At 38.6% G+C, this 17,635-nt stretch overlaps 1 protein-coding gene across 2 annotated transcripts in view; it reads left to right on the forward strand.

The window, feature by feature from the left end:
* Nucleotides 1-252: 252 nt before the first annotated feature.
* The window catches only part of LOC117415355 (protein O-mannosyl-transferase TMTC2-like), a 137,972-nt gene continuing 120,589 nt past the window's right edge, over nucleotides 253-17,635 (forward strand). The window contains exon 1 of one of the 2 annotated variants that reach the window (XM_059026942.1): nucleotides 253-647. In XM_059026942.1, coding sequence (XP_058882925.1) covers nucleotides 565-647 — 83 coding nt within the window. In that variant the 5' untranslated portion in view covers nucleotides 253-564. The remainder of the gene's footprint in view (nucleotides 648-17,635) is intronic. The other variant, XM_034025592.3, reaches the window with a different exon arrangement.

Consider the following 17,635-nt stretch of genomic DNA (forward strand, 5'->3'; position numbering starts at 1 on the left):
TTATAAATCAACTGCTGGTCAGACCTAGAAAATGAATAAATAAAAAATTGCATCATAAGTAATACAATAATCACACGCTGCATGAAAACTTTTCAGTTTAAAATTGAAGACGGGGGAGAAGCTTTTGTGACGTTGCAAAGGCGGGTTTACTTTTTAACGTCACTGAAAAGGTGGGGCTTCGCTCAGGGTGTTTTTCCTATCAGCCTCTCACGCAGACATGCCTTACAGGCGCCTTTTACGGCAAATTTCTCCCTTGCGCCACTCCCCTGCTCAGACACAGCGGTTACAGTTTAACAAATCCTGCACTTTGCAGATAAATTCTTCCAAATGCAGGCAGCTGCACTATAATACCAGTTATATTGCGCTCCCTCTCTTATGAAATCGACACTAAAACACTGCAACCTGAAAATGGGTTAGAGGGGAGATTTATGGATTATTCACTTACACCACGTTGAAAGGATGGGGAGCTAGGTTTTTAATATTAATGCAGAAGATTAAAGAAGAATAAACAGGATAAACGACTGGAATTGTTTCTTTTTTCTTTTTTCTTTACTTTTTTGAGAAATGATTGTAGAGTTAGTGTGCAGCGCTGTGGCAGTTGTCCTCAATTTGAATACACTGGGTGCTGATTTCTGCTACGATGACAGGTAGGAGCCCTATGATATTCAACCTGTCAGCAATTTCCTAATCCCCTTTGATTACGAGGAGGTACTGTTGTGGTCAAAAGAAAATAGGTTACAGTAGCCGGGTTTTGAGTCAGACTTCAGCCCTAGGCTGTTTTGTGTTTGCATAGATGTAGTTCAGTCACCACATAATTGATAACAGAGATTTGCAGTGCGTTGGACTACAAATACACCACACGTTTGGCGTTCTAGCGTGTAACATTGTCAAGGTTTCAAACAATGGACTACTCGAGTCGAGAGTGAATAGGGTTATCACAATGAAAAAAGAGTCCCATTATCGTACCATTTGTTGTGCTACTAGTTACAAAGATTGTAAAACGACTGCCGGAGACTTGCAGTGTTGTTGAATTATATTATAAACAAGGCTGCGATTGGTCTTGAGGTTTTCAGGTTAGTTTTTGCAAAGAAACTCACAAACCAAGCTTCACAGTAATCAATTATTTGTGTATTTGCAGGAAAACAGGTAACTGCCAACGATTTCTAAAAATGACAGTTAAGACTGGTGTCTTTTTGGGGGGGAATCCAGGCACATTGTGAAGTGATAATGAAACCTCTACTTTTCCGTTTGAATCCTTCACATCAGTGACTTTTATTTCAGGTGACTTAATCCGATAACAATTAAAGAGGGTGCATAGTTCAAAATATATTGGAGGACGACAGCACGCCTGGCTAAACGTATTAGCAAACAGTGGTGAGTTTCGTGCTCCATTGAAAGTAAACTACCGGTGTCCAAAAAGTAAAGATACATTCTGTTTGACAGTTTTTTCATCGGGCTCTCTCCAGCCAGGACGTTAATGCTTCCCTGGAGTCAGGCTTGCAGTAACCGTGCTCTAGAATTAGGTGTTGTACCGGCTTCATGTAAATCGCATGACCCCAAAACTTTATTTAGGCAACATCACAGAACACAATGATGTTTTTTGCATTGTGTTACATGGGTTACACTGTAACACTTGAAATGTGTTACATTGTAACACTTGAAATGTATTTGCTTACGATTGTAAGTCGCCCTGGATAAGGGCGTCTGCTAAGAAATTAATAATAATAATAATAATAATAATAATAATAATAATAATAATAATAATAATAATAATAATGGGTTACAGCAATACACCACACAGACTTAAAATGAACACCATTAGGCTTTATTCTCCATGGGTGAAAAGGAAGGAACCATTACATTTGTAACAAATACAATTTACACAATCCACCTGCAATTAGGAACATTATGTTAATGTTATTCCAATATAGCAAAACAAATGCAATCAAACTTTAAGTGTTGCATGCTTATAAATTGTAATCCGGTCTTTGTTAAAGTACATAGTTAACAGTATACTTCAGATGTGAACTAGTCTTTCCTGTAGTTCAAATATGTGCTGATGTAAATGTTGCCTAAATTCTATCACCTCTGGTATTATACTAGATGAAGATTTTGTTTTGTTGTGTTTGGGATTATCTTATAATTTATTAGACTGTGCTGTTCATGAATCCTCACTCCCTGACAGTTTACATACTGTGTGTAGTATTGATCTGACTGTCTCATCAGAGTTTGAAACATGGCTCATGCCAATATGACAGATGTACAGTATGTGGGCAACAATCTATCATAGAAGCCAGGCAATTTAAAATAACAAACAAACAAACAAGCTGGCATCTTAGATATTTAAAACCAGTGGTAAAAGATAACTTTAACTTTTCGTCCTTATCTATTCTCTACTATAGATGTAACTTGACATTGTATTTTCAGATTTTTAATTGTTTAGACCACAACTGAATTTCCCCCTGACAGCAATTACAATTGATAGTGGGAGTTTTATTAAAATCAGATTACATATGCAAGGATTACTCACTATTAACCTCAACATGTTTAAACTTTAATTCCTCAGTAACAAAATAAATTATCCAGGCATATATGATTGACATCATCGTAATTACCTTAACTCTGTTTGGGTGGCATGCTGAAGAACAGGTTTTAAATAATCAAATAATAATTTTTACCTGTTTACTATTAAACATGTTTCTGGATTCATGCGGTGAATGCTTTCTGTACAGAATACAGGCTCCTGTGTATTACTCTAAATCCACATTTGTCACAGATGAAAGGTGTAACATTTTCCTTGTTAGATTATCCATTACTTATATGAATGCATGTCAGTTTCCCTGTATGTAATTGAACACTTTGCACAGTTTGTTCAAGTACTGTGCTTTGATGTTCCAGCCCTTATTAAGTCTAAAAAGGTAATACTTCTGACAGGGTGCATCTGCAGCAAGAGAAGTTTCAGGGTGGCAAGGGACTGTAGGTCACATTCACATGCACATATATCTTGGTTAATGAGTACTGAGCTTTGAGCACTACCACAGGTTTGAGAAATCGGCTGTCACTTCCTAGAAAAGATGTTGCAGCAGAACAGTAAAACCTAGCACAATGATAAAGCTCAGTTGCTGGAATGTTGTTGTTGTTGGTGTGTGTGTGTGTGTGTGTGTGTGTGTGTGTGTGTGTGTGTGTGTGTGATTTCACCTTGGTTTTAAACTACTGTTAAACAACATTACCAGTAGAGGCTTTCCGACCCCCGAATTTCAATTACAACTAGATCGTTCTCTGTTACATGACTGCTGAGGGCTGCTTCTTTTAAAGGGGCACCTATTGTTTTTACTGCAGTTTTTTAAGGGTAGTCAACATAGAACAGAATCTGACAAAACAGGTGACCATAAAGTGTCACTCAGCCAGAGCATAGCATTTAAATTTGTAAACCTGCTTTGAGGTAAAGCAGACATAACTCAGACTGACTGGAAACCGTCTGTGAACCTTCCTCCAGATAAACTAGGTGATCTTGTGATATGTGTGCTTTAAACCTTTTAGATTATTTTCATTTTTATTCAAGGAGGTGATATGTTTTACCTACACAGTAAAATGGATCATATTGAAAATAAACTTCTTCAAAGTGGATTTCAAATGTAATGTACTGTTGTCAGCACCATTTCAATATAACACTTTACACTGTATAGATCTTCATGGATACTAGTTCCACAGGATTGAACCATGTTATTTGTAAATAAATCATAACAAAGGAAGGTCATTTTTAATCAGTTCTCTTAACAGCAGTTGAGTTATTTTTAAAGATTCCTTGGATCACGTGTTCAACTTTGTTCAAGTCCATGTAGTTTTTGTTGGTTGTTGTTTGTGGTTGCTGTTCATACTCCCCTTGTTAAAAAGTTAGTAATAGTTTCCATGATGTGGTACGGAAAAGAAAAGCCAGAGCACTTGTTATGTTTTTTTAAAACATTTTTTAATCGCTCTTCCTGCAGTGATTTAGAGGACAGATCTCAAACCCCAGTGCACTAGAGCGACAATTTTGAAAATAGATTTGAAACAGACTTTAAAGTTATAAGTGTAACAAGTTGTCAGGATGTTAACAATGAAAAGAAAAATGACAGGTACATAAATAAAACAGTTGTAGTAATCTGAAAGGAGTATAGTGTTGGCATCTATCTTTATTGCCCCAGTGCTTTATGATTAATCTTCCCAGGCTTATTCACTTCCCTTTATCTCACAAGTGCATAACACTGAACAATATGTATGATTTAGTAAATCCTAGTAAAGCATTGTATTTAGTAACTCAGACCTGGACCACCTGACTAAAAAACGTAAAAATGCCATATTCTTTGTAATCATCCTAATGCAAAATGTTTATCTTTTAAAAAGTAATATTCTGCAAAGAAATAATTATATATATATATATATATATATATATATATATATATATATATATATATATATATATATATACTCATATACTCAAACTGTATATTAATGGAAAATTAATTTTGAGCCGTAGCCATATGTTTCAATCATTGAATTACGGGTAATTGTGGAACCATTTATTGTATTTATATTACAAAAACTATTATTTGTTACCGACAATACTCTTGCTATCTGTATATTTTCAGTCGCTTGTGTGCTCTATATTGTTTTGAAAAGGACCTTGTAATTGTCAGAATTGTAACCTAATTAGAATGCTGTATGGGCAGCCAGCGTGGCATTAATTAAATGTTACTGATCTTTAACATGTTTTAAATAGTTCTTCATGGATAGGTGGCCATTCTTCAACTGTAATTGCTATCTTTAATTCCTGTACTCCGAAACTGATGTTTATCGTCAGCTTGTTCCACGTTGACACATTTTTGTCCAGAAGTGGGAAACAGCGCCTCCACAGAGACTCAGGCCAGGGAAGTTCTGCGGGTACACAGTTTTTGAAGAGGATTTTTTTGTTGGTGTTTTTTTTTTTTGAAGAGAGGATGGACCAGGGCATGGATATCTGCCTTGTTTGCCTGGAAGGGGAGGAGTGGTGTTTTGCCATCGGAGAGGTCGGGCATGTGTCACCCGACTGCCACCCCCCACACCAGGAAGTGGAAGTGGCTGCCTGAACAGGGCTAAGTGAGGCACCGGGCCCAAAGAGGAAGAAGGGGAGGAGTGGCTGGCCCAGGAAGAAGGGGAAGAAGCCGGTGCAAGCTCCAGCACCCACAAGGGGAGAGCATGAGGGTCCAAAATCCTCAAAGGCGATGTGGGACTGGCTGCTGGACCCTGAGGGGATTATGGAGGAGGGATCTCCCGAGGGCAATTGACTTGCTGTGGGCCCAAGATGGGGAGCGATGGGAAGCCTGGGAACAGCAACACCACCCAGCCTCAACTACCTGGCTGCAGATATGGGAGAGACCCCGCCATCTCCAGTCTGACCAGGAGGAGCCACGCCTACTCCAGCACCACAGGCATTAGGCACGTCCACACCAGCGACAGAGGGAGAGCCGCACCACTCCCCAGCGACAGAGGGAGAGCCGCACCACTCCCCAGTGATAGAGGGAGACTACCCGCTGCTCCCATCTCTGCTGCCAGGGGGAGACTACCCGCTGCTCCCGCCTTCGCCGCCAGGGGGAGACTACCTGTTGCCATCTCCTCCCAAGGATCAACTTCTGCCTGAGCCTGCAAAGCCTGCACCGCCCAGGGCTGCCGAGCCTGCAACACCCGGGGAGGCCTGCTCGCCGTCGCCTGGGGAGGCCTTCTCGCCGTCGCCCGGGGAGGCCTTCTCGCCGTCGCCCGGGGAGGCCTGCTCGCCGTCACCCGGGGAGGCCTGCCCGCCGTCGCCCGGGGAGGCCTGCTTGCCATCGCCTGGGGATGCTTGTTCGCTGTCGCCCGGAGATGCCTGCACGTCACCACCCAAGATGCCTATACAACTCCGCTCAGGGATGCCTGCTTGTCATCACCCAGTGCTTTGTTGTATCCAGCAGCAGGATTTGCGCTTTCGGAAATTCTGGTGCCATAGCCCAAGAAAACGGAACCACTGGCTACAGAGAAGCGGGGAGAGGTGAGGAGACCATCACCACCCATAGCAGTTTCACTGTTGGAATGTCCCGCACTGAGAGCAGCATGGCCGCTGCCAATGCCACGTCTGGAGTGCCCAGCGCCTCTGCCACTGCCAGAACGTAACTTTCCTTCAGCTGCAGAATTTCAGCTTTTTGACTGGCACAGTCAACCGGAATTGTTCTCAAAACGTTGCTGTGAGTAATTACATAATGTCGTTTCACATTGTAAGTCCTGCAGACAAGAAATTATTGGGAAAGAAGACACATTGGTTTCCTGTTGCTCTCCACAAACCAATCATTTTCTGCTGGCTCCTCCGATGCTTGCAAGTCTTGATCTTAATCCAAAAATGTGTTTTGTAATTTGTGTAAACATAGATTATGTAGTAGAAATGTAAAAGAAAATGTTGAAAATACTCCCCACACCACACTATCCTATCTCTATTTACTTGGATACTGTTCATCTTCAAATGTAATTGAAAACAAAACAAATAAGGTGAATAACATATCTCCCAAGGTTCTCTTGAAGCTCTTGGCCCCATCAACGGAGAGAAAAGAACAACTCAACAGTGGCAAATGAACGTCCGTATTTATACCCACCTGGGTGATACCCTTGTGAGATGAGCAGCTGTAAACATACAATATTATTTATAACTGCAGTGTCTCACAATCATGGTACAGTTTACACAAAAAAAACTGTGGGGTCTGTTTACTTCTGTAGTTTAACCTTCTGTGCTTCGTCAGAAAGCAGACTTTCAGCCAAATACTACAGCAGTTGGAATTGCAAAATGACATCTTCATGCTATGTTATAACTCCGGGAGATTTACTTATCTAGAGTGAATATTTTCAGTATAGGCTTAATTTTGACTTGGATATCAAAACCATATGGGACATTACACCTTCAGATGTAATCCATGTGGGACAGGAGAACGGCAGGACTTTGATAGCAGTGTAATAATTAAGTAACTCCATGGATCTTGCTGTTCAAGTTTATTGCCAATGGTCACAAAATGCTGGATTGCACACCAAAGAAGTAAACGTATTCTAGATGATGGATGGTACTCTGTGACAGAGAGCGAATTAATCCGAGTCAACAATCTCCCTCCTGACCTGTGAGTGCGCTGTGAAACAGGAACAGTGTGCCCGGACTGGATGGTTTGACAGTTCATTCCAGGGTCAGTTGGAAGTTGGCTATCCAGGAAGGGGTGGAGCCACAATACCAGAAGTCATTGCCCTAATACGGTAGGTGATGTGTCAGTCATGGATTGGAGGAGACGTGATTGCACTCGCTACCGAAGGGGGCGGGACTGAAGGTATATCAGTGGATGTGGCCGAGCGATCTGTTCCTCTGTTACGGTTACGGACTGACCGTGAGGAGTAAAAAGAAACCATGAGTGTTTAGTGTTGTACTGTATGTCTATTAACTGTTCGTGTTTGTCATTTGTAGAACGCTAAATATCTGGAAGCTGTCGCTGATAAGCCAGTATCAAACCTGGACTGCACTGCACCAATGTTAAGCACTTGTGTCGTATTCACAACACCACTTGCACCCAGAGCACTCACTGTTGGACTGGTGATCGTTTAGGTGTTTTAAAGTGTGTGTTTGTTATTATTATTTCGGGACTCAACCCTGTGGTTTTGACTGGCTGTACACATTGTTGTGTATAGTCAGTCTTATTAGTTAAAAGCAATTAATAAAGCTTTGTTTTCACCATTGAACTGTTGTTGGACTGTTGTTACTAAGCACTGCATCACCTCTATACCTGTGCACTACAAAGCACTTTGCCACATACTCATATATATATATATATATATATATATATATATATATATATATATATATTTAAAGTAACACAATGTGGATGTCTCTGAATGTATTAATTAAACTCTAATGATGTCACTCGCTGACCACTACCATCCATAGCCCAGATGCTGTCTAGACAGGAGTCTTAAGATAAGGAAATACATAACGTTTTTATACATACTGTCTATTGCCTTGAGGGGAAGTTATACAGCCACAGGAAGTCCCCTATGTGGGACTAGGTTGAGAGGTTGGAGGGTCTTATGAAGATTTTGATTGCTTGAAGTTGCTGGTATCAGAGGTAGGATACTGGATAGGCCTGGTTCCTTCTGTGCGCAGTGGAAGGAAAATGTTGCTTTGATTGCCAGAGTACATGAATACTATTATGGATGCTTTGTGGGAAGGGCGCAGGGGTTATGTGGTTGCAGTGCGACCGCTTACCTACCATTTCATACAAAGGCTTGTTGTGTTGCTGACAACTTGGCAGCACTTTTAAGTGAAGCTACCTAAAAAAAAAAAAAAAAAAAATCTGATCGTTCGACTGGTGATTAAAGAGATCAGAAATATACCATACTTAGGGTTTTGTCAGCCTTCGTGTAATACAATACATTCAGCCCTGCTTTATCGGGACGCCTTGGGAGAAGTAAAAATATCCAGAATAAGCAGCTGTCCCAATTAAACCAGAGGCATTTGAGAGGACCTTAGTCACACATTTTGTTTCTAAATGAAAAGAACAAGAATAAAATCACATTACATTATGATTAAATGTTAAATACATCATTTAAAATAAGAGTCCATTTTTTTTATTCCTAAACAAAACAAATCACTGTTTTTTATTTTTACATGACATGAAAATGAATTAAATCACATCTTATCACAAGGCGAGGCACCTGCGATGTTGACAGCAGCCCGAGAAACCACAGTGTAATCTCGTACTCGCTGCACTGTGCTACGTAAACCTGTCTTGCTTTGAAAAGTGATCTCCATTAATCATTTGAAAATATTGTATCTCAATTAAACTACATAAATAGCATTGGGAAGAACCATCTCCCACAGTTGTATCCCATTTAAGCAGAAATACTGATTTATCAGTATTCCAGTATCAGTAATTATTATCATATGTGCCTGATTAAAATGTCTAGTGTAGTGTTTAAAATTCCACCCAGCAAACACAATGATATCATAAAAACGTTATGAAAACATTTTGCCAAACATCACAAAAATGTTTTTCTTAATGTTTTAATGATGTGAAAATGTAGGGGGTCAGAAACACTTAAAAATGTTAGCACACAACATTATGTAACAACGTTAGAAGAATGTTTTTAAAATGTTTAACTAAAACATTTCTAAAACATTAAAATACATACATACATTAATTAACATGTAAGAGGGGTGTGGGTGGCTCACTGAAGCAGGCAGGCACAGTATGTATTCTTCAATATACTGCCCAGGTGCACAGGATTTATTCACTTTATACACAGACAGAGGGAGTCCGCAGGAGCAGGACTGAGAACCACTGTTTCATTTTCTAACACCTTGTCACAATATTCCCTTCTTCTTGGGTGCTGCTTCCTTGCTTCCTTGTACCATGCCTCAAAAAAAAAAGCATTTATAAATGACTAATTCTTTACAAGCGCTTTTACTTGTATACAGAACAAAAATAATTACATTTTTTACTGAAATGCAATTTCACAATATTTCTATACATTGTATAGAAATATTGAATGCAGGCACAGCTTTTTAGTGTGGAAATCAGTTGCAGAAGTGATCACATCTTGGTCAAACTGTGATCTTTTATTTTAGGTATAATCCGGTATGAAGGAAAATAAATAAATACATAAAACATTTGAACATAAGCAGTCTTCAAAGGTTTAAAAAAAAAAAAAAAAGTGTTCGGCACAGCTCTGTCCATTCTCCCCGATCACAGTCCTCTGTGTAGTGAATACTCTGCCTTTTTATGTGGCTAGGTTAGAGGAGATAATTGCTGATTGTATAGGCTACATGTGCTTTCCAATTGAGACAATGGCTAACTTAATATAATCCTTTGTAATTATCATCCCTATCAGCACCTGTAGCCCATAGCCCAATTATCTCCTCCAGATCATGCCAGTGATCCCTGCTGTGGTGTTTGCTGGGTCCTGCCAGCCCCGCTCTAGCCCACTGTGAGCGCCCATTGTCGGTTGGCCTGTGAGCTGGCTCACAACATTAGCATATAAAGAAATGCCATTCAGTGCCAAAGGGTTAATCTATATTGTTATTTGTCCTGCATGTTTTTCATTTCTTGCATTTGCGTAGTATAATGCTTTTTCTATTATCTTGGAACCTGTGTTTTTTGTAAGATGTTAGGAAGATAAAAGTTCATTATTTTTCAACCAAGTTATGTGGACATTTATATAATGCAATGGAAAACTGTTGCCTGTGCAAAAGCTTTTGGCTGTAGACATGGATTGTACTGAATACAGATATACTTTAGTTTTCCATGTTTTTGTTCTAATTTTGGACTACTTAATGTTAACTTAATCGGGTATATGAAACCAGCTATTAGTGAAACACTTAAAAATATTATAAATATAGCATGGAACAATATTTAGCAATCTCTTCCTTAACTTTGCTGTAAATTATTCTTCAGGTAAGCTGTAACTTAAGTATGCAATAGGGCCCAGCTGGGCGTCCATATACGCCGAATATAAGGACGCCTTGGGACGTTGTGAGGCAAAGTCTCGTGCCTTCAGCCCCCGAGAAGTCTGTTTATTCAACGTATACGGATGCCCTAAAGGGCCTTATTGCATTTATAATCCAGGTCAAACAGTGGATTTGAAGAAGAAAAAAAAAGCATAAATCATGTTTCAGGCAAAAAAGCATTTTTTAATTAAATATCCTTACGCCAAATAAAGTAGTCCCATGTATAACTTTTAAACTACACACTAAGTTAAGATGAGTAAATTAATTCAACTAAAACATGTATAAGAAAGTAAATAATTTTTTTGATAGTGTGCAGATTGCCATTGAAAAAATACACCAGGGGGCGGAGTTGAAACGGCACCGAGTTATTTTTTTTTTCTTCCTGTCAGTGCAGACACACTTAGCAGAACAGATGTGAGGAATAAAAATAAATTCAACGACGTCTTTATTCCCATAATTTGTTCAAGGTCTGTGTCAGAGAGGGTGGATAATGTGCACAAGTGTCTTTTTGTGTTTTTCTTTAGCGTTTACTAACCTGCTAAAAAAATACATTATTTGAAGTGACAAAGTATATATAATTATAAACCTGCTTGGAAAAATCCTGCTTTCTGATTGGTTAACTGCGTTACCAGCCATACATTAATCCCACACAACCTTTCAACTCAGACGCATCACCAAAAGCTTTGAATTTAAATTCATTCACCATTATTAATGTTTAATATCTGTAAATTATCATTGTCAAAATGCTAAATGTGACAGAATATTGTGTTTTTGAGAGTGAGTTAAGCAAACTGTCACCCCCTCCTGTACTGAAAAAAAAAAAATCAAAATAATAAAAAAAAAACTTGAATGGTGAAAAATCTGTTAACATTACACTGACACATCGACAAACTGTCTAACTATCTTCTATCTATGTATCTATCCACCATTTTTCTTAACTGTCGGTAACTTTTGCGACTTCGCTTGAGCAGTTTCTTGATTTAAGCTCTGGAGGCGTGCGTGTGCATCTTTTTATTATCGAATATTCTGTCGTTATATAATTACATTTCATACAGCTGTAGGGTTGATATTATTATTATTATTATTATTATTATTATTATTATTATTATTATAGATACATTATTAGTTTTTGTTATATAAAAAAAGTCCAGTGTTATTATTATTATTAATAATAATAATAATAATAATAATAATAATAATAATAATAATAATAATAATATGATTATAAAACATGATTGTTAAATATTATAAAACGGTTTTACATTTAAAATGTATCTAAAATATGGCAAAATGTTTTAATAACATCTAGAAAATGTTATGTGGAAATGTGGCTTTTAAAATGTTATGTGTTTTTCCTGGCAGGGCTGTAAAAATCAATAAAATATTTCTGAGCAGTAAAGATTAAAAATGACTAATCACCAGCTCCTATATTTTAGGAGTAAGACCTCATTGTTAGCTGTATTCCAGTCACATCCTTACTGTTTGTTTCCTTTGATCATTTTTGTCTGATATAAGCTGTACTTTCTTCTTGTAGTTATGTCTTACAGACTTTTAGTCCACTCGGAGGTGAGCGGAGTGATGCATACCCTTAGTAAGATTCAAGAACAGTCTTCCAACAATTTAAGAAAGCTCTTATTGGTAAAGATTGTATTAAGGAGCTAAGCATTGCATTTTGACAACATGTACACTTATTATCTTGTCCTATTTTAGTGCAAAAGATTAGAAATAATAAAAAGAAAGGGTACATGTTAATATGCAGCATGAGCATTCATTAGTAATAGGGCTGTACATTAGTAGCAGTGATAAGTACTGGCATTTATTAGCATGAGTCAGTACTCAAAGAAATTCTGCTAATGCTCATTTGTACAGTATTAATGTACAGCTAGGCGCTGTACTGGTACTACTGTATTGAAATGGAGAAGAGCAAGCAGTTGGTATGAAAACATGTAATGACTTTAAAGTATTTCTAATTTAGTAGACAACCGATATATACATTTAGATTGATTATGTCCCCACATGGATTTAATTTTATGTCCAATCTACTCTTCTAGCATTTTAATATTAATGGGATTAGTTGGAATGCAAAAACTGAAAAACAGCCTTATGAAAGAGGGTGCTATGTTCAGCACTAAGAGGTTTTGTTTTTCAATTCATTATCACTTTTTGCTCAAGGTACATGGTAATTGGACAAAATGATGTCATTATCTGTTTTGTCTTAGCCCATTGTAGAGAAATAAAAAGTTGTCTGCACCCCCCTCGTTTTGCCCATGAAAGCCTGTATTTGCAGTGGGAAATGGAATGAGGTGACACCAGTGGTTTAAAAAACACAAAGCAGCCCAGTGTGTTTGAAAGGGGAGATTCTGCATCGTTGTGTACCAAGTTGTCAAAACCCATCCAATCACGCTTTTGTGATCTTCCTTCAATTAACAGAAATGACAAATGAGCATTCAGATCACACTATGTAACACAATTTTTGTTCCTGGGTAGTAAGTGTTATTTCCTAATTGCTTATGCCTCAAAAGTATAGAAAATGGCTATTATTCCCCACAAACTTTGTTTTTGTGACCAGGACAGTGATATTTTGAAATTTACCTATTTCCAATGAGAAAACGGGCGAATTTGTGTCTTTTCGTTCACATAAAGTCAGAAAAAAACAACATATGAATCCAAATTAACATGTATTTATACTAAAGTAATACAAAAATGACTACAAAAGATTTAGAAGTGAGTAGTTTTTCGAGATTTACGATTATACTGTAAATCACTTTCACGAATCAGCCCCCAAATGTAGTCTCCCATCATGTTCTCGTTATACTGTCCTTGGTAGCGGCGTTCAAAGTCCAGTATATCCTGGTGGAAGGGCTCGCCTTGCTCCTCTGAGTACGCTCCCATGTTCTCCTTGAATTTAACAAGATGAGCACCAAGGATATGGACTTTGAGGGACATCCTACAGCCCATTGTGCCGTAGTTCTTCACTAGAGTCTCAACCAGCCCCACATAGTTTTCGGCCTTGTGATTGCCCAGGAAGCCCCGAACCACTGCGACAAAGCTGTTCCAAGCCGCTTTCTCCTTACTAGTGAGCTTCTTGGGGAATTCATTGCACTCCAGGATCTTCTTTATCTGTGGTCGGACGAAGACACCGGCTTTGACCTTTGCCTCAGACAGCTTAGGGGAGAAGTCTTGAAGGTACTTGAAGGCTGCCGACTCCTTATCTAGAGCTCTGACAAATTGTTTCATAAGGCCCAATTTGATGTGCAGTGGTGACATCAGCACCTTCCGGGGGTCCACCAGTGGCTCCCACTTGACGTTGTTCCTCCCCACAGAGAACTCGGTCTGCTTGGAAGGGTCCACCATGCAGAAGTAGCAGTTGCTTGAGTGGTCAGTGGGTTCCCGCCAAATTCTTGGGATAGCGAACTTCATGGCTCTCTTTTCCCCTCTGTACCATCCTACAAAAATACATTTATTTCACCCATGACTAATGTGTAAGAGATTCTCGCAACATTTTTCATATATGATATATTTTTTCAATAACATTGAAAATTGTAAAACATTTTAAAATTAAAAACTTTTACAATTTTAAAAAATTTAACAAATTTTATAACATAAAATTCTGAGCAACAATTGTCCATCTTACCTTCCAGAGTGTTTTTTTGCAGTGTTCGCAGGTGAAATGAGGAGCCCAGGGTTTTTCTTGATCCACGACAGGCATGCCGAAATATGCCTTGTAGGCCTCACACATCTTAGCAGATGCTTCCACGGAGTACTTTTTTGCTCTTGTCTTGATAAATTGGCCGCAGACATAGCAAAATGCGTCTGCCGGATGCTTGCAGCCTCTTGATGCCATCTCAGAAAAATGCAGATATGTATCCACTTAGGCAGCTGGAACTAAACTGAACTGGTGGGCTTAAGGCCCCTGTATTTATACTACTATTTATATTACTGGAAAGTTCTAGAAAGTTCTAGAAGTTACTCCAAGTTTACTCAGCACTGAATCTATCTGGAATGTTCTGGAAAATAGGTAAATTTCAAAATATCACTGTCCTGGTCACAAAAGCAAAGTTTGTGGGGAATAATAGCCATTTTCTATACTTTTGAGGCATAAGCAATTAGGAAATAACACTTACTACCCAGGAACCAAAAAAAAAAAAAAAATTTGTTACATGGTGTCATCAATGAAGGCTGCAGTGTTGTCTTATTTTCATGGAGGTCATGTTATATTTCTATGAGCAGATGGATCGATGCAAGATGATGTGAACAGAAGTAGCAGAAATAGGTTGAGCATGAAATGATGTCCTGTCCTTGAAAGTGCTAAAGATTATAATACTACCTAATCTGTTTTGGTGTAATATTAAACAGATTCCTTGGTGAATGTTTGCATGTATTTATATTTCTTTATCTTCTCATTCAGTGCACTGTGTTTCATTGGAATCCTCATACAGTCTGTCTACATTTCAAAGAGGTTTCAGTCATTCAGAGAAGCAAAACTAAACATAGGGGCATTCCATGGTATACTCACTGATATATATTTAAGTGTTACATGCTATACGGACAACAGCTTGTGCTAAAGAAGGCTCTTTGCAATTTTCATTAGAATCTAATACAGGTTCTCTAAATATTGCGTATTCAACAATTTTAGTGATTATCCTTTACATTTAAAAAAAAGCAGAGATGTTATGCCAATGGCCCATCACATGATCAATCCAATCACTAAAATAACAATAAGTTTGTGAAGCATTTCCATTAAAGAACTTTAGATGATCTAACAAGGGAACCGCTATACTGTATAAGTGCTGCTGCATTGCTTGTCTTTTATTCAAACTTGCAACACTGTCTTCTACATTGCCGTAGAGTGAGAACCGCTGATCCCGCCCCAGCTGTGAAAACACTGAACAGAATGCACCGGAGGCCTCTGTGATATGCAGCCTCCTGTGCTTCATGCCTTCTATCCTCTCAAAACAAAGCAAAAAAGACCTTCAGAGAGCAATACACTTGCATTTAAATTAACCAAACCACATGGCCAGGTTTCAGCAGTTTCCTTATAGTGGCAGTCCCCTCCGAGTAACTTTATTTTCTAACAATAAGATAGTAAATCGGTTTAGATGGGAGTAACTTTTACTACACATCACAGGTGTTTCCTATTGTCTTCATCCTCTATGTAGTATGGGCTTTGCTCATGCTGTAACTTGCAATTTTGCAGATAGCCAGGAGGTGGCTTTATACTGTTTTGCTGTTTTTTTCTCAGAAGGGCTTTGTATCAGTTAAATTATCATGGCTAAGTAAACTGCATTGTCACCATCTTCTTCTGGCTGAGGTCTGTAAGTCAGTGAGATGCTGATTTCAAATCCCTTCTTAGCCGTGGTCAGCCATACTCCCACTGCTGTATATTTAGCTTTAAGCTGAAGCGAGGTTTGATGGTGCAGATGGGTTCCCCTGCAGGCACTTAATTCAACCGTCCCCCCTAAGAAAGATGAAGTGCCTCAGCTGCTATATAAACCTACACAAGGTTTAATAAAAGAAGAAAGCTAAACACAATTGTTACAGTTCACTGACAGATGGCTGTGTCACATACTCCACAGGTGGCCTGAAGCCTGACCTGGATGATTTTACCATACAGTTCAATCAGTACATATCCTTTCAAAACACTTTACTTGGCACTTCTATGAAAGCAGGTCATTATTGTTGGGTTAGGTAAAGGTTGTTGTCTTCTCCTTATTATGCCCACTCTCATACCATTTTATCATGTCCTATTTTTTCTAAGACAGACTAGTCAATTTGTATACCATTTGAAAGGGTATACAAATTGTCGATCTATGAATGTATGTAGTGTTAAAAAGTGCTGATAATTTAAACACAGGATTTGTAACCCTGTGAATATCTTTATCAGAGCTTTGTGCTTGTGTAATCCCATTACCTGCTGTACAGTATGTGTCTTTTGAGTGTGCTACAGTATCACTCAGGCTTTGTTTATCCAGCTGCAAGTGGCCGTTGAAAGGTTAAGAATCTATCTTCTGTTGTAAATGGTTTTCATAAGCTGATTCATTCCACCAACACATTGTTGTTACACTTCAGAACCTCACATATTATCAGGGCTAAATTAGTTTTACTTTATTGTGCTGCTAATGAGAGGCTTTGAATGAGCCAGCTAAATCTTTTTGAGTTATGTACGTTGATGGTGGTTGCCAGGATAGAGGTTGGCCTGCCAAAGGGCAAAAAGTGCATTTAATAATTTCTTGTAAACTCCCTCCAGTATAGGAACCAAAACTGTGGCTTAATGACACACCAGTTCATATTTCATGATACATATTGCATGTATTTAAAGAAGAACTGACTATGTAGTTTACCATACATTTTTTATAATTTCTTATTTCTTGTTTTACTGAATTTAATAAAGGTTAACATTAATTTACCCAATGAACAAACTAATAAAAGGCTGTGGTAAAATTGCTACAGCATGGGATCTATATTATGGATTACAGCTAACATCATCAACGAGTTCATCTCTGTATCTCACAGGCAAACATTGGGGAACTTTTTTTCTAGCCCTGCAAACTGGATGTTGTTTTATCTGGTATTCACATCCGTGACAAGGGAGCATTATAGTGGGTTGCTGTCTGTAAAGGGACAATGACTGCAAGACATCAGACTTATATTAAAGGAAACACAGTGTAAACACTGCTGCAGGTCTCATTTAGCATGTGCAGTCCCACAAGGACTCTCCTGTCACTGTCCCTCCTTATTAGCATCCAAATTAATTTTTGCATAAGCATGAGCCATCTCAGGTGCTGAAAGAATTGGACTGTCTCAGATCAGTCAGGCCTTACAACCTCTGCTCCGTATTTTCATTTTATAAGTGATGCTTCTTCAAGCAAAATCGGTCATCCAATGAATATTAAAGAAATGAAGTCTAACAGCTAAGATGGCCTAAGTAATCAGTGGGTCTCCAGCTGGTGTTTGCAGGTTTAGCTGCTAATTGTAAAGGGATGACAGATCACCAAAGAACACGCTTTTCCTAGGTAATTTCTCCTCTTCGGTGTCATTGGTTCACATCATGTCATTCACTAGGCAAAGCAGCTGATTGAAAGGAAAGTGGTGGAGAACAGTTCTCTCTCCATGTGA

The sequence above is a fragment of the Acipenser ruthenus genome, chromosome 7 (genome assembly GCF_902713425.1).
Source record: "Acipenser ruthenus chromosome 7, fAciRut3.2 maternal haplotype, whole genome shotgun sequence".
Taxonomy (NCBI): domain Eukaryota; kingdom Metazoa; phylum Chordata; class Actinopteri; order Acipenseriformes; family Acipenseridae; genus Acipenser; species Acipenser ruthenus.